General features: G+C 40.1%; 1 protein-coding gene across 1 annotated transcript in view; it reads left to right on the top strand.

Annotated features, from left to right (window-relative positions):
- The first annotated feature begins 1,141 nt into the window (after positions 1-1,141).
- Positions 1,142-19,739, top strand: part of SMARCAD1 (SWI/SNF-related, matrix-associated actin-dependent regulator of chromatin, subfamily a, containing DEAD/H box 1) — a 47,251-nt gene continuing 28,653 nt past the window's right edge. Inside the window, exons 1-5 of the mRNA XM_061993550.1 lie at positions 1,142-1,345; positions 1,623-1,875; positions 10,210-10,381; positions 14,904-15,081; positions 17,070-17,133. Of these exons, the coding sequence (XP_061849534.1) occupies positions 1,680-1,875; positions 10,210-10,381; positions 14,904-15,081; positions 17,070-17,133 (610 nt within the window). The 5' untranslated portion in view covers positions 1,142-1,345; positions 1,623-1,679. The remainder of the gene's footprint in view (positions 1,346-1,622; positions 1,876-10,209; positions 10,382-14,903; positions 15,082-17,069; positions 17,134-19,739) is intronic.

Genomic DNA, 19,739 nt, shown 5'->3' with positions numbered 1-19,739 from the left:
GTAGAGGTAATATGTGTGTAGGTGGCATTTCCGAAAATACCTGGATCGCCTCCAATTTTCAGGCTCTAGCAAGTTTGTCAAACACAGTCAGCCCTGCCTCCATGCAGCTTGGTTAGTAGGTAATGCTGATATTACAGCACAACATGGGAGTTTAGGCTACTGCAATTTCAAGGGCAAATGACATCAGTAGTGAAGGAGCTCTCTGTGAGCCCAGTGCTACAGAGCTGGCACAATGGATGGGCAAGTGGCTTGGATTTTTTTTTTTTCTATTTTTCTGTTTGCCAGCACAGCCTCTTCAGAGTGTTTTGAATAGCTGCTGCATCTGACTCCCTACTGTAATATTTATTCATTTCTGCCAAGCCTGAAGCACTTGCTTTCACAGGTGGCTAGAAGGACAGATATGTAAAGGCAGTTTCAGTAGTTCTCTGCTGCTAACAGTATTTAAGGACAACTTTTCAGCCCTGGCAACATTCTAAGTGCAATGCAAGCTCATCTGAGAGGCCTTTGCCTCCACAGACAATGCTGTTCACTCCTTGCTGCCACATGGCACCAACTGAAATTCCATCAGGCAGCAGTTTTGCATCTATCTTGCCAGAAGGGCACAACCTCAAAAAGCATGCTGGCGAACCAAGGCTGAAAACAGCCCTAAACCCTTGGTTATGGTTCCAGCGCTTTTATAGCACACTTTTCACAGGCTCCGACCTAAACTTTACAACTTGGGGGTGGAGAAATCGTGTGGTGGTGGTAGAAGCAGACTACACAATAATTTGGTATCAAAATGGCATTCACGCGCCGCCGCAAATGCAGTGCGGCTAATTCACTTTGTCACGGTGGCAGAGAACGTGCGTGAGGCAGTAGTGAAGGCCAGCCCCCGAAATGAGGCGCAGGTCCCGCCACCGCCCACATGCGGATGTGAGACCTTCATGCACCCCGAGGGCCGAGGCGGCCCTCAGCTGCTGCGGCCGCTGCTGGGGCTCGCGGTGGGGCCGGTGCCGCCGCCAAGCTCAACGCACAGGGAAGGGGCCGACGCCCGCCTCTCAGCAGAGAAAAGGCGCGAAAGCGCAGGCGCCCGCGCGCTCTAGCCTAGCGAGGTGATTGGTGGGGAGACGGTGACGTAATAACCAGGCGCCGCCGCCACCGCGCATCCCGTCAGAAGGGAGCGGGCCCGTGCTGCCGCCATCGGGGAGTGTTGTGCTCCCCACCGCCCGCGCTGCCTCCTGCCAGTCCCTCTCTTCGTGCCGCGGCAGCCGCAGCCGGGCGTCTCGGGGGCCGGCCCGTTGTGACTGCCGCTCCCTCTTTTGCCTGCCCGCGGCCTCTCGCTGGTGCCGGCTACGGCGCGCGGCAGGTGCGTGAGGGGCGCGTCGGCGGAGCCGGAGGGCGCAGGCTGCCGCAGGGTGTAGGGGGATGGGGAGAGTCGAGTCGGGTCGGGTCGGGGCCTGCGTGGGGCGGGCAGTGGCCACCTGACAGGACCACCGCCCGACAGCATCATCGGGTTCCCGTTTCCCTGGGAACAGGATGCGCGCTCCAGGCGCTCGGTCGATGGAGCCTGCTGGTCGCTTGGCCGATGTTTCCTTGGGCTGTGTCTGACGAGTTGTGCCGTCTTTTCTTGACTCTTCTTGCAGAAGCTGCCCGGTCGAGCCCGGCTTCTCCCCTGCAGGCAGGAGCGATAGGTGAGGAGCATGAGCCTCTACAACTTGGATCGCTTCCGCTTTGAGAGGAGGAGGAAAGCGGAGCAGGAAACCGCGTCTGCCTCGGCAGCCCAGGTGCAGGCAGCTAACTGTGCTGCCGTGGGTGATGCTGCTGGAGGGGATGAGGATGAAGCTACAGATGGCAGCAGGCCAGATACTCCAGGTTCGGATGCGACAGAGATATCAGGTGAGTCAGGTATTTTGCATGTAACGTAAAAACAGTGCAAGTATGCTTCCAGAAATAAAATAACTGTCATCCCTTGGTGTGGCTTTATTTCTTCTCTTTGCTTGTTCTACAAATGTGCTTTTCTGTGCACACGTTGTACTGTAATTTCCACAAAAGTATTCTTGTTTTTGCAATAATGTTTGCTCTAGTTGGACCTGTGCATTTACAGTGAAGTTGTAAATCTTCTGGTAATGAAAGATGAAATTATTTTCCTGAATGAATAAACAAGCTACAATTTAAATGTTTAAAAGTTTGTTACATTTTCTGTTTATTGTTTATCTTTATTGGTATTTCTCTTACACAAATATAGTGCAACAGGGTTTTCAAAGAAAAAAACCACCAACCTCTTAGTTTTCTTATAATTGCAGTACTACATAGAACTAACTTTTTCACTAGACTGGAAGGGTAGTGCAGTGTGGAATGTCACAGAAAACACTGGAAAGAAAGGAGTTGTTCTTTTTTTAGTTAGGCCTTGTTCTGTAAAGAGCTGAGAAACCTGCTGGTGATTCTCACAAGCTGATTACATTAATGGTTTTTGTAGCAGCATTTGTCTCCTATTCTGGCAGTAGCTTGTGGCTTTCATAGAAATGTGAAAAAGTTGCTTGTGAAGTAACTTATTGGCTTGTTTGGCTGATACACTAGACAGGATGTTTCTGTTCTGTTTGGATTCATCAGTTAATGCTAATAACAATGGTAAGGGCCATCGACTGCATAATTACATTCAGCAGTAGCTTTTCTGTTACCAAAGATGTAAGAAGAGCTTGTTGCTGATGGTTTTACACATTTCGGATATATGACTTCCGATATGGATGTCAAGATAGAAATGTTATTGGAGACAGACTTTGACTATGTGTTTAGCCATTAATGGAGCCACAATATCAGTTGGTTTTGTTTATTTGCACTTGTTTTGCATACAACTTTCCCTTGGTGAAAGGCAGTTAGTTTATCACAGTACCTTATCTATGCAATAACAGAGAGCCTTTCATGTGCAAGGAGGAGTTCCTCTTTTAAAGGTGAGCCAAATCAATATTGTAGCAGATTGATATTTACTCTTCCATGAATTTTGCTTTCAGTTGACTGGAGTGCTCTCATGTCTGCATTATTACTAATGCATTACTAATATCCATCTGTGCTTTAGGTTTAAAGAAAAATATTAAGACTGTAAACCTTGGCTTGTGGGTTGCCAGTCTGGAGTTCAGTAGCATGCCTGTCCACTGGCAGAGAGAGTGTTTTGTTGGCAAGGAGAACTTAACATAAGAAGCAAGCAACTGTTAGTCGTGGCTTCTGGATGTGTGCACTTTGTAATGGATTAAGTGGAAAAGTGAGGAAGTGCACTTTGGAAGTGCAGGTGTCATCTTCCTGTTTGTGATAGATCGCTGTCTTGTGCAGTGTAGGGAGTTACTGCATGTAGGTACCCTTCTTGAACTGTGAACACAAATATGAAGTAGTGGATCATGCTGCTTGTTTTGCGGATTATTTGTCTTTGAGGTTTATTTTAATATTTTATGTTTTCTGTTAATCTGCTGGTGGACTTGACTTTGCCAGTTGGAAGCATGTGCGTAGTCCATAACTACTGAGGCCAATAAATTTCGAAGTGTGCTGTTTTTCAAACTGGGCTCTCTTATATTTTAAAGGAGTAGGAGGAGTAGGAATGTAATATCCAATTTAGAGGTATGAGTTTAGAAATGAGGTAATAGAAGGAAAAATGGAGGGCGGCCTAAAGGAGGAACAGTTGTGGAAGGCTAAGTAATTGGGATGAAAACTAGTAGAAGATGATGGTAGCTGCTAGTAAAAGAAAGTAGTGTGAAAGTGCGAACAAAAGTACAAGAAGTGGCTGACTTAAGAGTCTGTTGACACAGATGCCGGGGTAGAACTTGGGTGCTCATCAACATTTAAAATTAAGATGTAATTATTATTGCTTTGCATCTACATGGTGCTTCATCTTTCACAGATATTGAGTGTTTAAAGAAGATGGAGTGGTTTGGTGACTTTTTCCATTTATTTGCATACTCAGTTAAAAGAACTAACCATTTAAAAATCAAATAACACTTTATACCTCTATAAAAGTTAACATAGGACATGAGACACTTAAATGTAAAAGAGGAGACTAAATTTGATTAGCAGATGTCTACCCTTGTTTCCAAATTAACAATAGGAAGAAAGAAGTATTCTTGCTTTGGGTCAAAAAAAACCCCAAAACGGCTGTCTGTTTTAAGTTTCTTGTATTGTCATGAAAAGGTACAGAGATGACCAGTTTATGGCATAGTGTGCTCTCTCTACTGCTAAATACTTAAGACAAAGTATTGATTTCTTCTGTTTAAGAAGCAGTTTACACCAAGTTAACTAAAAATATCTTGTCCTGATGCTCAGTGAATCATGTAAGGACAACAATCCCTTGTGTTTCCTCTGAAGAAAAACACAGTGGATTCACAGGTACCTAGGGAAACAGGAGGAGAATGTTCTTTTTGTCACTTTTGCAAACAAAAAGCTTCTTAAATAGCTGATGGCTTTTTTTTTTTCTTATTTCATTTGTAATCGTCTAATCGTGTTGTGTATGTAAAAAGAATTTTAAAATCAGACGTTTTCCTTAAGGAATGGAAACTTTAGATTTCTGTTTCATCAAGCATCCTGAAATCTGCATCTAACAAAGATATGACTGTTTTAATTTCATTAATCTTGGAAAAAACAGTCAAATTATGTCTATTGTTATGAATACCAATATCCTTTTAGCTAAATTGGGTTTTTTGTTGTTCCCCCTGCCCCCCCCCCCCAACACTGTGTTCTTAGCAGTGAAGCTATAGGTGGTGATTCTGAACATCACTTAACTGAGGAGTAGAAATCAGTTAGAGGGCAATTATCAAATTATATCTGAAAGACATCTCTCTAAAGAGCTTGAAAAATGTGCTGGAGTAACTTAATACTTCTGAAATAGTAGTGTTTACTAAATACACACATTTGGTGTCTGTTAAGAAAAGAGTGAGGCTACTTTCTTAAATTTCTATTAGATCTTTTTAATTATGTAAATAGCCTGGTGTTCTAGGATAATGAAATTATTCCAACTGTAGAAATGGATCAGAACTGTATTAGACCTATACAAATTAGAATAATTACAATCATTAATTTGAAACTGAGATTAGTATTCAGAAAGCATGCTTACAAGGCTTCCACAATTAATTTAAATCAAGGTTGTAGATGAAATTAAGCTACTATATATAATCCAGTAATTTCAACCCCTACCATTCTATGAATTAATGGCTGATTTTGTTCAAATTCTCAGTACTGTTCAGATAAGTCGTGTCTTGATCATTTTTAAAACAGTCTCTTTGAGAAGCACCTTAGAGTCTCTAAGACTGATATTTAGGATTATTTTAACAGATATTAGAGTTTCCTTTGAAAATGGAATATTAATTAACTTGTAGATTGAAGTAGAATGCATTTGATACTGCTGTCCAAAACTAGGTAAAAATTACTTTTCTTTGGAGACTACTAGTACAACGTTAGTAAATGTGGTAAGCCTACATGTATTACCTCAGTTTTGTTTTTCTTTGGGAAAGAAGAGGCTGGCTTCCTCAGAACATGATGTATGGTTTGTGTAGGCAGTTATATTTAGAATTATAGGGCATGTATTATGGCTCTGCACTAGATATATGCTTCCTGAAAGACTGTAGTAGGATTTTTTTTTTAAATAAACAAGACTTCAAGGTGAAGCTTGTGAAAGATCAGTTGAAGCTGTGTGTTTTACTGACTGATCTAGCCAATATTTGCTTTAATGTTATGAAAACAGTTGCTTTTGAGTACCTTCATCTATAATTGGGATTGGATTAGATGATCTCTAAAGGTCTGTTCCAACCTCTACCATTCTATGATAACTTGACACTGTCTGCCTATACAGTTTGACCCAGTTATTTGCAGAGTCTCTTTGAATAGCAAAAATCAGTTGTTGTGAGATGTCTGTCGGTTTTGCTGTTTAAATCTCCAGTTAGGGATACTTCTGTGTTTTCTTATTTCTGGTCTTAAACACTGGTCTTATGATTACAGACATTCCTTAAGTGTCCTTTTTGATTACCTATACGCAGGAAATTCTGCCTCCAATAGTTTCATGCAGTGCCAATTCTGTAACTATTCTACAAGGCTATAATTTGGTCTAAATATGAGAATTCCTTGTTACATATGTAATTTCTACTCTCTTCCCATGCACACACTCAGAGACATTAATAAGGGATTGTGTTCCGTGGAAGAGGGAAAGAAGGAAATGTTGCTTTTTTTTGAGCACTGTCCCGGCAACTTATCTTTTCATAGTCTTCCCAAAAGTCCCTCTTGCTCTCCTTCTATACTCATCTTAAAACTTACATGGTTTTCAGATGAAGCAAAGCAACTGCATCAAAGACAATATGTCTCTTACCAAATGTGGACAGATATGAGTAGATATTGCTGAGGAACTTTCTACTGCCAACATGTTGGTCTTGATTGTAGGGAGGACTGTGTTAGGACAGTATGTTACTGCTTTATAATTATTAATTTTTAGCCATAAACATGTAAATGTAGGAAGGGGCTTTGCAAATCTAAAAAGCATTCCCATAATCTTTATTGTGCTTTAAAAGTGATAGAAAAGGTGTAGATTTTTACAATAACTCAGTTGAAATTGAGGCCTTTTAACACAGAACGAAGGACTTGGACATCATATAGGTCATTTCTGCATTTGATTATCAAATGAGTTTATTCTAGCTTCTCCCATGTGTAGTCTTTGCGAGCATTGAGAGCTGGCATTAGGTTCTGTGGCAACTTGACTCAAGTTTCTGCATTAGTGAATGGAGGCAGAAGAAACTACCTTTACTTCTGGATGAAGTTACGGTTCCAGAATTAGCAACTGAGAAAGCATTATTGGTGTTTGGATTATAGGCACATGAGTTTTAAGAAAGGATCAGTGCTTTTATGGGGAATGCCCATAATACTGTATATGTGTTACGAGAATGTAAAATCCATACGAGGACTCACACTGACAGTGAGTTTTGTAGCTGATTCTCCAGGGCCTTCTCTATGTAATTGCTTTGGTCTGTTTTCTTATTTGGGATTGAAAACACTTTGTTGTAGGGAATGAGTGTGGAGTTCTGTTGTTTTTTTTTTTCTCTCATCCACCACTCTGAATCAGAGAGTATGTTACTATCTGTTCACCTTCACTGAGACTTTTAATAAACCGTAGCTAATCTTTCTCCGATGTTGGGGTCTCTTCTACTTGTTCTCTCTTGCTCTATGTTCTCACCCACCTTTTTACAATGTAAATCACATTCGGTCAACAGTGGGTAGCCCATTTCTTCAATGCCAGACATGTGATTTGTTGTGTCATATCACAGGGTAAAAGGTTTGTCTTTGTATCGTGGCTAGTGGGTGACCTGAATAACCCAATGGGAGGAATGGCCCCTGCCCTGGCTTCTCCCAGGCCTGTCAGAGGAGGGCCATCAGCCTCATGAGTTGATGCTGATGCCCATTGCCAACAGCAGGGCACGGTTCAGACTGAGGAGAGTTGCTACCTTTGGGAGTATGGGATTCATGAGATACAAGGAAGAGCTTTTTAGGTTTGTACAAAACTTGCTATATGATGTTGGAAGGAACTGAAGATGGGGAAGGAAAGGTTTCAGAATGGTTTGAAGAGGAATAAGTGTGGGCAAAATAGAGGGATAAGAGGATAACAGTGATCAGTTACACATAGATAAGTCAGCCTGCTTGTCTGGCCATGCTCTGTTTGTGGTTAGTGTAGTGAGTCCTGTCCTCATGTTAAAGCTGTCTTCTAGCTAGTTTCCTGGGTGAGTGGAATCTGCTCTGTGCACCTGGAGGTCTAAATGCCAACAGCTGGAGTGAGGACCAGGGGTCACAGGGCCCATGTGTTTTGGTGCCAGCATCTGGAGTGGAAAATCAAGTGATAGCCAATGTGGTGCACAGAGGTCTGTGTGTCTGGTGGTGACCACCCTCCTCTGCCACCTCTGTGGAGGGAATAGGCGTACCAGGAGCCAAACTAGCAAGCAGGTGAAGCAGCCTGGGAAACCAAGGAGGAACAAGAGGGTTTGTGTCGCTCATTTGTGCATGGAGCAGCTTGAGAGGAGGGGAGTGACTTGTAGTTTGTGTGTCTGGGAAACTATGCCAACAACCAGAGTTGGGATATGGGCCCTGGGAGCTCTTGGACTCTGGTGCCAGCAAGTGAAGAGACTGAGGCTTCATCTTGGGTGGGCTGGGTGTCTTAGGGCTGCTGACTGGAGGGATGTGTGCTGCCATCAGACCTTTGTCCTGATCAGCCAGGAGGAGAGCAGAAGGTAGCCAATGTTAGTGTGTCCTTGGTTCTGAACCAGAGATGTAAGCCCGGGATGGATGATAGCAGCAGATAGGAGGTAAAGCTTGCCAGTCACCTGGGAAACAGATGCTTCTTTGGTATGTCAGACAGACAAACCCTTTCTTATTAAACCTGGTCAATGAGAAAGACAGAAATGCCGGATTATAGAGGTTTTCAGGTGGAAATCAAAATGCAAGTTTCTCTACTGAAGCAGGATGCAGAAACAAGACAGTTCTTGTTGTAACTAACTCTCTGTCAGCCTGATGTTCTTTTGTGATTTAAAAGCTGAGATGATAATTATTGACTTTTCTCTCTTGCTCCTTTGTTTCCAAACCGAGGGGGGCTAGTGGCTGGTTAGAAGTGAGTTTCATGGTTTCCATAAGATTTTTTTTCCTATGCATAACTAAGGTTGTCTGAAGGCTTAAGGCTTCAATGATTGCTTTTTATGAACTGTCATTGAACCTTTATTTACATGTCCTCATGGATATTAAAGAAGTTTGAGTTATGCTCACTCCCATGGCTTTAACCAGTGTTAAGCTCCACTTTCAAGTTCTTTTCAGTAGTGTGCTACGCAATATTTGGTACCATTGTTTTAGTTTGAGAACTTTTCCCTTTCAAAGGCAGTATCAGCTGGTAGTTTCTTGTGTCAACAAATTGCTTATAATTTTAGGATCTGTCTTTGTTTCCATCAAATGCTGCAACAGCAAGTTATTTCAAATTTATTTTGTGCAAGATTACTTTCATACAGAAAAGGCTTTCTGCAGATATGACATTCTCTGTTCCATGTGTTATTCTTCCTCTCTTCAGTCATGTGCCCCTGGAGACATAATTCCTCTTGCCTTGAACAGAATTACTCTATTTACCAACTTATATGGGAGCATCAGAGTTTTAGGTAGAACCACCCTGAAACACAGAATATGTGCATGTAGAGTTTCTTAGCTGTATCTGGTACTGTGATGAAAGAGTGCCAATGCGAAAAGTCCAATAAAGTGTAGGCGTTTTGATTTTGTTTTACAGTGTTTCTAATCTGTTTTCCCCTTCAGGGTCAGGACCTGTTTTGTGTGTCAGATTTTGTGTAGATATCTCTGTGTGGTCCTGTTTCCCATATCTAGGTATGTGCATGAGTGTTTCAGGTGTAGCTGGCATTGAAGGACTTGGCCATGCATTATTCATGAGTAATTCAGCATTTTTATGAATAGACTGGCTCCTTATGTCTTTGGTTGTCTTACAAGCATGTTCAGAATTGAAAAGTTAACACATGCTAATGTGTGCATAGTTAGTCAATTTCACAAATGTCAATGAAGGTGGTATATGCTTCGTGAGATGTCTTCACAGTGATGTATTCTGATTATATATAGTTTTTGTGTATCCTGATGCTTCATACATAACATAAAGCATCCTTCCATATACTAAGTTTCCTTTTTAAGAATCAACTGTAGCCAGTCTTTTCCACATTATGCTAAATAGATTCTGTCTCTATTGGAGTTGCAATTTACCTGTCAAGTTCTTTGGTGCAGCTTCCTAGTTTTCTGCAGTATAACACTGATATTTGCTTTCTGAAAAACTTTCAAGATAAACAGATCATTAATCAGACATCAGGTACACCACCATGATTCTATCTGTGTCCTGATCAGCCTGGAAGTAGTTCAGAGTATTTTGCTGAGTATTAATTTTTCATAAAACAATACTGTATTTAAGTAGTTATTAACCTAAAATACATGATCTCTTAAACTTTGTGGTATAAAAATTACTTGTTTGATGGAAGAGGGATGAGGATCTTTTGCCAGCTAAGTTGCCACTTTAAGTAGTACATTTTACACACTAAAAAAGAATACGACTTACAGGAATTTTCCATGCAAAAGGTATAAGGAAGGAATAATAGAAATCTGATTCTCTAAGTACAGATAAATATTTGAAGTAATAAGCTATAAGTCATTGTCTCCTATCTTTTCTCCTGTTGAAATGACTTGCAGAGTACTCTACCGTCCCAGAAACTCCTGAAGCCAAGAGAGCAAGGAAACAGTCTTATTTCAAACATCGAAGATGGGTGCAGTTCCTAGATGCATCTTCAGACAGTGAGGATGAACCAGGAAACTTCAGTGCTCTGAAAGAAAACAGGACTCCAAGGAGAGATGTGGTTGTAATGTATGTTTTAAGCCAGTTTTCTGTAATGTTTGTGCAACCTGATGTGATGTTCTAAATTGAAATACTGAACTGAACTGAAAATCAGAGACTAGGTTCTGGTTTAACAGTTTGTGACTTACCTGCTCCAAATGAAACTTTATTGGATTTCCAGGGGAGAAGAATCTAGCTCTTAAGCCATTTTCTCAGAGAAGATGCTTATCGGGGAGAAGTTCTGTGGTGTTTGTTATACAATTGTGCATTTGCCTCCCTGAAATCTGTTTAATGGGCCCTGAAAGCTTAACTATAAAATACTTGCTTTGTTTGTTTTAAACTATATCGTGATTGATTTAAACTTGTTTTATGACTTTGGGTGGGGTTTTTTTGTTATACCATGGTGGACATGGAAGCAAGTAGAGCTTCAGTGTGTAGTATAGGAGTTCCTGAGCTAAAGTTAAGTTGCATTATGTGTTTGCTATGCTTAGTGAAAATGTTTTAATGATTTGGAAGTTTGTTTTTGAAAAAGCTGCAAGTATCACTTGCATGGGTGCTAAAAGGGCAGCATTGAGAATGCAGAAGAGATAAGATGTAGACAGACACCTCATTCAACCACTTGGAATGGTTTAGAGAAACCCCTGCCATTAATTACTTGCTAGTTAGGTCTGTGTGACCAAAATGTGGTAATTGTACTCCTTCAATGTTGTTGTGCTAAGAAAAGCAAGATGGCTTAATGTGCTTTTTTTGTTTTGGTAGTCTGCCTTAACTAATTTGCAGAAAACTTTTATAGGAATAGCAATGTTAACAGGCATAGTTTCTTGTCAAATTTTCAGTCCTTGCACAAAGCATAGAGTTGCTGGAGATTGTCAGCAGAAATGAAATAATGCCTTGCCCTGCTGCTCTTATCTGAAATTCTTTATTTTTTTCTTTCAATGTGTTGTTCCTGAAGTTTCATCTTACACAATTACTTCATAAGGGAAAAAAAAGAAAATTTAGTAGTTGTTTGTCAGTGGTTTAGGTTGTAGATTGTGTAAGGATACAGAGATGGCAAGCTGATTGCCTGCCCTGAGTTGGCTTGTGTGCAGTGCTGTTACACTGCTTCTGAGATCAACCCCATCTGGAAACAGTACAAGCAGTTTTGTACCATGTGGAGCCAACACTGATAAGCTGTGCAGGATCCAACTTGCAGAATTACAACTTGCTATTTCTAGACTATATTCCTGTCACTGGGAGTGAGATACAGACAGCAAAGTGGTTCCTAGTAGGACAGATGAAGGCAAGCTGTATCTTCTTGTGCTCTGCTCTCCATCATTCCTACAGAGCTGCTGATCTCTTAATGTACCAGGCAGCCCAGGGCTCCACACTTTGGCACAGTGTGTTGGCTCAGGTACTAATGAAGGTGTACTGAACCCATTAAGCTGTCTCACAAGTTGTGTTCTGGTTGAATTAGTAAATGAGTTGAGGGGATGGCAGGAGGTAACTTGAATCTGGCTGGGTGTCTGAGCTCTGGCTCGTGATGAATTTAGCCTGGATTTGAACAGAATCAATCAGTTGAGTATCTCTGCACTCTATGGGTTTATGGGTTTTTTGGTTTTTTTTTAATTTCTTCTTTTTAGAATGGTAGGGGTTGGAAGGGACCTTTAGAGATCATCTAGTCCATCCCCCTGCAGAAGCAGGTTCCCCTAAATCAGGTCACATAGGAACACGTCCAGGCGGGTCTTGAAGACCTCCAAGGAAGGAGACTCCACAACCCCTCTGGGCAGCCTGTGCCAGGGCTCCCTAACCCTCACAGTAAAGTAGGTTTTCCTTATGTTTAAATGGAACTTTTTGTGTTCCAGCTTCATCCCATTACCCCTTGTCCTGTTGTTAGATACAATACAAAAAAAGGAACGCTCCAACCTCCTGACACTCACCATTTATATATTTGTAAATATTAATGACATCCCCCCTCGGTCTTCTCTTCTCCAGACTAAACAGCCCCAGTTCCCGCAGCCTTTCCTCATATGAAAGATGTTCCAGTCCCCTGATCATCTTGGTGGCCCTGTGCTGGACTCTCTCCAGCACTTCCCAGTCCCTCTTGAGCTGAGGAGCCCAGAATGGGACACAGTACTCCAGATGAGGCCTCACCAGGGCAGAGTAGAGGGGGACAGGAACCTCCCTTGACCTGCTGGCCACACTCTTGATGCATCCCAGGATGCCATTGGCCTTCTTGGCCATGAGGGCACATTGCTGGCTCATATTTAGCTTATTATTAATCAGGACTTCCAGGTCTCTCTCTGCAGAGCTGCTCTTCAGCAGTTCGACCCCCAGCCTGTACTGGTGCAGGGGGTTGTTCCTCCCAGGTGCAGGACTCTGCACTTGTCCCTGTTGAACCTCATGAGGTTCCTCTCTGCCCAACTCTCAAGCTGGTCAAGATCCCGCTGAATGGCAGCACAGCCTTCTGGGGAATCAGCCAGTCCTCCCAGTTTGGTGTCATCAGTGAACTTGCTGAGGGTACACTCTGTCCCCTCATCCAGGTCGTTGATGAAGATGTTGAACAAGACCGGCCCCAGAATCAATCCCTTTGGAACTCCACCGGCCACAGGCTTCCAACTTGATTCTGTGCCATTGATCACCACCCTCTGGGCTGTGTCATTTAGCCAGCTCTTGATCTACCTCACTGTCCACTCATCCAAGGCACACTGCCTGAGCTTTCTGTTGAGGATGTTATGGGAGACAGTGTCAAAAGCCTTGCTGAAGTCAAGGTAGATGATATCCACTGCTCTCCCCTCATCTAGCCAGCCAGTTATGCACTCATAGAAGGCTATCAGGTTGGTTAAACAGGATTTCCCCTTGGTGAAGCCGTGTTGACTCCCCTTGATAACCACCGTATCTTTCATATGTTCAGTGATAACATTCAGGATGAATGTTTTAGTGCATATGTTACCCCCTGCCCTCCCTGCTCCCAAAATGCTAGGTGAATTTCTTTCTTTTTGCAGAGTATGCCAGCCTCACTTATAAGTGATAAACTAGAACACAGAAAGTTCAGAGCAGAAAGCACGTCTTTGCTGAAGGGAAGTGCAAGCTACAGTACCAGACATCACTGTCACTCTATTGGAAAAAAAAAAAGTAGAAACTCTAACATAAGGTTTATGGGTCAGAGTCATATTTGTTGAGGGGTTAAATGAATGTTTCTTCATGCTTGATAAGAATGTAATTGTATGGAGAGGACAACATTTATGATGTGTGCAACTCTGGATTTGGTGACAATTATCTAGGTGTTAATCCCCGATAGGAGAGGACAGAGTAATTGCAGTGTTACCACTTCCGTTTGGATGGATTTTCTTTTCTGAAAGCAGATTATAAAGAAACGTTTTTCCTTATCAACACAAGAAAATCTGAAATATTCTAATAGAACTTTAATATGCTGTTTCACTAATGTGTTTTTAAAATGGATGCTGGGTTCATCTTCTGAAGCTTACAAGTAGATGGCTTGGTGAATTGAAGAGGAATTTGGGTTAACTTTTGTTTTGTGGAATTTTTTTTACTCTGAGGCACAACCATGGTCCAAGTGGCTGTATGTGCCTTTAGAACAGGATAGGGAGAAAAGGATTATTTGATGACCGGTTGTCTCAAAACAGTGTGTATTTTCTACAGAAGTGGCATGTTACTATTTTTTTTATTTTTAGAATTGTATTGCAATCTGCCTGTTGCATCTGCTAAAGAAAGATATCGTGAGGAAAACTAACTTTATTCTTAGTCTTTTACCTATACCTATGCAGAGACACTTGCAGGCAAGCCTTTCTGATAGTGAAGTTCCTGTGAAATGGCATACTCCATATAGTTCAATAAAGTTCCATTCAGGAAAGAAGTTTTTATGTGTCTTGGAGGGCAGTAGGATGGAAGACCTGTGCTTATGTTCAGTTTTATCTGCACAACTGAATATTGTGAAAAATATATAGAGATTGGTTTTCTTGCAGATTAGCTATAGTAAGTCTTCCAGTAAATTCAGGACTCTTTTTTTTTTCAGGAAGATTCTTGTTGTATTTAAGATGCTGCATGAGAATGTTTGAATTCTCTTTCTCAGGCAGCTTAGAACTAGGACATAGAGTTGACATTGCACCTGAAAAGTTTTTACAAAGAGATTATCCTCATCTGTTTAGCTGTTGGGCAAACAAATACTAGCAAGACAGAGGCAAACTTGAGATGTTTTGATATAATTCATGGAGCTGAAAAGATGAAATGTATTAAGGTGTTTGTTGCTAAACTGACAAGTAACCTTTTTTGTCACAATATGAGGGGAAGTCATGGTATTTCCCTTGCCTGTTCCTCCTTTTTTCTTGACTAAGCTGAAGTGTGTTTACTACAAACAGAAGGCTTTACTTAATCATATATGGGAATTTTTTTTTTGGTCCAGAATAGGAAGTATCACTTTGGATACAAGCCGATTCAGTGTTACTGAATGTATGTAGACACACTTTGTGATCCTGTTGTTTTGGGTTTACAGCAACGTTCTGGTAAACCAAGAAAGTAAATTTTAATTATTTTTCTCCTCTCCCATACATTTTAGCTCTGACCCATCTGATGATGATGATCAGCCTGAAGATGCAGTACCCCAACTGACATATATAAATGGTGAGGATCAGCTGCCAGCTGTGAAGAAGGGTACAGAGGAAGATAGCAGAGATGCCAAGCTGCAAACGCTGAAGGAAGTTTTTCCGCAAAGAAGTGACCAAGAATTAGTACAAGTAATAATGTTCTATTAATTTCATTTCTTTTGATTATTTTGTAGGGAGTATTCCTAAGCCTCTGGCTTTATTAGAGTGAACAGGTTTATATCTTATTAGCAAAAGAGTATATCAAAGTAATGTATTTTAGGGGAACTACAGCCATGTAACTTCTCCATAGATATATATGCATACAGATGCTTATGTTTACATATATATAAAAATTGACACACATCTACATAATTTGTATGTATATCTATATTTAAAAAACCCTTATATCAACTCAACTGCAGTGAATCCCAGTGTAAACAATTTTTTTCTATTATTTCTTTCTTTTGTGACATTTAATCTTAATTATAGCTGTCTTGGTTGATAGCTACTGATAACTGCCATTTTTGGAGTACAGATAACAGATGAAATGCAGAATGGGTTAAATCATTCATGTCTTCTGGTAGATGAGGCATTGCACCCTTGTGTTCATGAAATTTAACACTCAAAACCATTATTACATCCAGTGAGGCAAAAAGAGAGTTTGAATTTACTGTAATTTATTGTGATGATACTGACATGTGAACCTGAGATACTCTTGGCCATTGTCCAAGGTATAGTACAAATCTACAGTAACATTATGGTAACTTATTACAGTAAACTTTCTCTAGTACAGTAAAATACATTTTAGCAAGGTTACTTTTCAGTTCTGATATGTAACTAGGTTTTCATTAGCTTTAGTTTTCAAAGCTAAATGTTTTTAAGTTAAGCTATAAGTTTCTTGGTTGTTGAAATTTACTAGAGAAATAAAGAAATTTTACTAGTTCTTGCTGAGGTTTTTTTTTCTTAGTGGATCAAACTTTATATTTAGGTTTTCTACTTTAGGAAGAAGGAAGGGGTTGCATATAGCAGTTTGATCACTTTTTCTCTTGGATGTTGTAATACAACTTACTTTATAGTTTTCCAGAATGTATGAAGTTTCAATTTTTGGCCATACAGAATATATTTAATCAAGGTGATAAAAGTTCATCATAGCTTAGAAACTATCTAGAAATGGCACGTGGTGTGTCTGCTTCTTTTGTGACTTCAGTGGTGATGTTAACTACTGAGTGATAGGTAGCGCTGACTATTTATTCTCAGAGTGTAAAAAAACTCTTCAGCACAACTCTGTAGTACATAGAGGCTATGCAAGTTTTTGTCCCTAGTTACTGATCCACAATGTTTTTGAAGGGAGACAGAAGAATATTAGGCATATCTATGGTTCTTTCATGAAGTATCTGGAACAATCTGCCCAGGCAAAGGCTGCACTACTGATGAAAGCTACTAGGGAAAAATCACGAGCCTTTTAAGAAGGCAGTTTATAGCAAATCATGAGATGCTTATCTACAAACATGGACAGATACTTATGAATGGAGATTTCTCATAACTTAAGATTTTGTGGGTTTTTTGCATATTTACAAACTTTAGGCCACTTTTGTTGCAGTTGTCACTTGCAAAAAAAGCATTCTAAAAGTCTTAACATCCAATTAATTTGTAAAATGTATTTATTTGAGATTATACATGGATGGAGAAAATCTAGGACTGCAAGGAAGTATAGGTAAACTTTGAAGAATGTTATAGATTTCATGCATGTACTTGCAAGGAAATCGACCAATGTAACCTAACAGTATATAGATATTTTATGAGTTCAGAGATCATTTTTTTTGGATCATCTGGTTCTGTGACAGTATTGTGGAATAATTTGGGGCAGGAAAAAAAAGCTTTTAAGTAAACCTGAATGGTAGGTTTGTGAAGTAGGAAAAAACGCAATAATAAAGAAAATTATATTAAAAAATGTTTTCCAGTAGGTATTTTGAAGTGTTTCCAAATATAGCTTACGTGATCAGTTTAGTTAATTTGATACCTATTAATTTTGGATTTGACTTTCTAATATACTTTTTTTTTCATTTTAAGTATATTTTGATTTCATTGATCTGTCTTTGTCTTCCTATGTTCCACTGAATTAACTGCCTTTTTTTCAGTTGATAGAATCAGCACACACAATGGATGAAGCAATAGCTGCTGGTTTGAAGCTTAATGACAAAGGTATGTGCAAAAAAAAAAAACCAAAACCAAACCAGACTTAAGAAGCTATAGCTAATTGAGTAAAGTAAACTTGAGAGGTGATAAGCTATTGTTTGTTTCTTGTAACAACAAAACTGAAATTACAGACTTTGCAAAGGGAAAGTCAAAAGGGGAATGCAGACCAAAATCCAAAAATAGAACAAAAAAGGGGAACTGCTTCTTTGAATCTCGGGATTGCTTTATATGTGAGTCCTTGAGTAACTTCTGTTCTTCCCAGTTCCTCCTTTGCCCAGAAGTTGAGGCAAAGAGCAATGAGTTAGCAATAATGATTATAAGTGTGGTAGGTAAGAATCTAGGGGTATGTAAAAAATTACACTGGAATATGTAGCCACTCATAACTAGATAATGTTTGTGTCAAGGCTCATCAGTTTTCTCTTTGTGTTGACTTTCAAGACTTACTTGTAATTTTCAATAAAAACCATTAAGACCATTAGTCAAATCCTCACTCTTCTTTAGCAAAACATCCCCTGTGTCAGCCCTTTGAGCCCTCAAAGCTTATTTAGGTTTTTTGTTCAGCATCTAAATTTATGTAGTCTCCTACTGTTATCAAAACAACAGAAACAAACCCCAAACAAAAAAAAAACCAACCAAAACCAGTGCATGATTAGAAAGGGGTAAGCATGTAAAAGGATCACCATTCTTGGGCTTAGGTGATGAGAAACAAACTTGAAGTTCAGGATTAAATCTTTTCTTTAATGTTATTCTTTTTGAGTGATTTACTGGAGTTAATGGTGGAAGAGTAGAAGGTTTATGTGAATATTAACTTCATAAAAAAGATGATCTGTTTCAATTGTCTCCATCTGTTTGCAGTTCACTTGTCCATGATTTACGTTCATGGTTTGGATACAATGGAAAAAGCTATTTGTGATCACTTTTATTTCAGTTGTTCTTAAAGGTTCATGCATCTTCTCATGTAGTGTCCAATGGATTTGAATGCAGTATGTCTAGGAAGCACATGTGCTTAGAGAGAATGGTTTTACTTCCATTATAGAGTAGAAAATTTCTGGTTAATTTGGTTCCTGTTGTTGTACTCCCTGTATTTTTTATCTTCTGATTTTTACATAAAACGTCAAAGATTTTTAACAATTATCAGAAAGCTTTAAAACATTGAATTAAATGAGCCATAAATGTGCCCTTGTGGCCAAGAAGGCCAATGGCATCCTGGGATGCATCAAGAAGAGTGTGGTCAAGGTGGGTTCTTGTCCCCCTCTACTCTGCCTTGGCGAGACCTCATCTGGAGTACTGTGTCCAGTTCTGGGCTCCTCGGCTCAAGAGGGACAGAGAACTTCAGGAGAGAGTCCAGTGCAGGGCCACCAAGATGATCAGGGACTGGAACATCTTTCATATGAGGAAAGGCCGTGGGAACTGGGGCTGTTTAGTCTAGAAAAAAGGAGACTAAAGGGAAATCTTATTAACATTTACAAATGTCTAAATGGTGGGTGTCAGGAGGTTGGGACATCCCTTTTTTCTATTGTATATAGCAACAGGACAAGGGGTAATGGGATGAAGCTGGAACACGAAAAGTTCCACTTAAATATAAAAAAAAAACTATTTTACTGTGAGGGTGATGGAGCATTGGAACAGGCTGCCCAGGGAGGATGTGCTTCCTTGGAAGGTCATCTACCTGGACATGTTCCTATGTGACCTGATCTAGGTGAACCTGCTTCTGCAGGGGGGTTGGACTAAATGATCTTTAAAGGTCCCTTCCAACCCCTACCACTCTATGATAATTGAGTTAAAAATATTGGAGGTGGAATTCACTTGAAAAACTTTTCTATTTATTCCTAGTAATCTTTACACAGGATAAATGCCTCCAGATGTCATGAGATGACAGATTTATGCTAGGAAACAAAGTGGTTTTATGTCTTATCAGTCCATTTAAGTATTTGTTTATAGTATTTTTTTAAATATAGAAACATATTTAAATTCACAATTTTGGGTGGGTTTTTTTAAACAGTATTTCTCTTCCTAGTTCTCTTTCCTGGTAGCTTTGTCCTTTTTTGCGTGGTTCAGCTATCTACCTTTCCAGAGGGTCACTGCATTTTATTTACTTTATTTATGTTTGTTTATTTTAGTAATTAGATTCTTTTTCCTGCTAGCTTTGCCATTTTCCATCCTATGCTGCTTATTCCAGGAGTGTGGGCTGCTGCTAACTCAGGTGCAGGTGTTTCATTGCTGTCAGTTGCACTGGCTTAAGTGTTTGTAGAGGTGCAGGGCCACAGCTGTGCACCCAGTGGTTCTCCATTGGTCTTTGCTGGCTTGCAATTCTGCTGTAGCTCGTGATAGTCATTAAATTCTGGGTTTTTGTTACAGGCCTTAAGCTGTATCAATGTCTTTACTTCAAGACATTTTTAGCTTCAACTAGCCACTCTCTTGTTTCTTTGCACCATGGTATGCCTTTCCAAAACCATTCTGTAAAGTGGTTGTACTATGATCCAGGTAGCTCCTGAAGATCAATTGTAGCTTATTGCTTTCTTGAGGTTTGTCAAACTGCATATGAGTATATTACTGTCACATAGAAACTTTCTAGACTTATGCTCAAAATAATCTCTGAAACCTCATGTGAA

Source organism: Colius striatus, chromosome 3 (assembly GCF_028858725.1).
Source record: "Colius striatus isolate bColStr4 chromosome 3, bColStr4.1.hap1, whole genome shotgun sequence".
In the NCBI taxonomy this organism is placed as follows: domain Eukaryota; kingdom Metazoa; phylum Chordata; class Aves; order Coliiformes; family Coliidae; genus Colius; species Colius striatus.
This window is presented reverse-complemented; position numbering and strand designations above follow the sequence as displayed.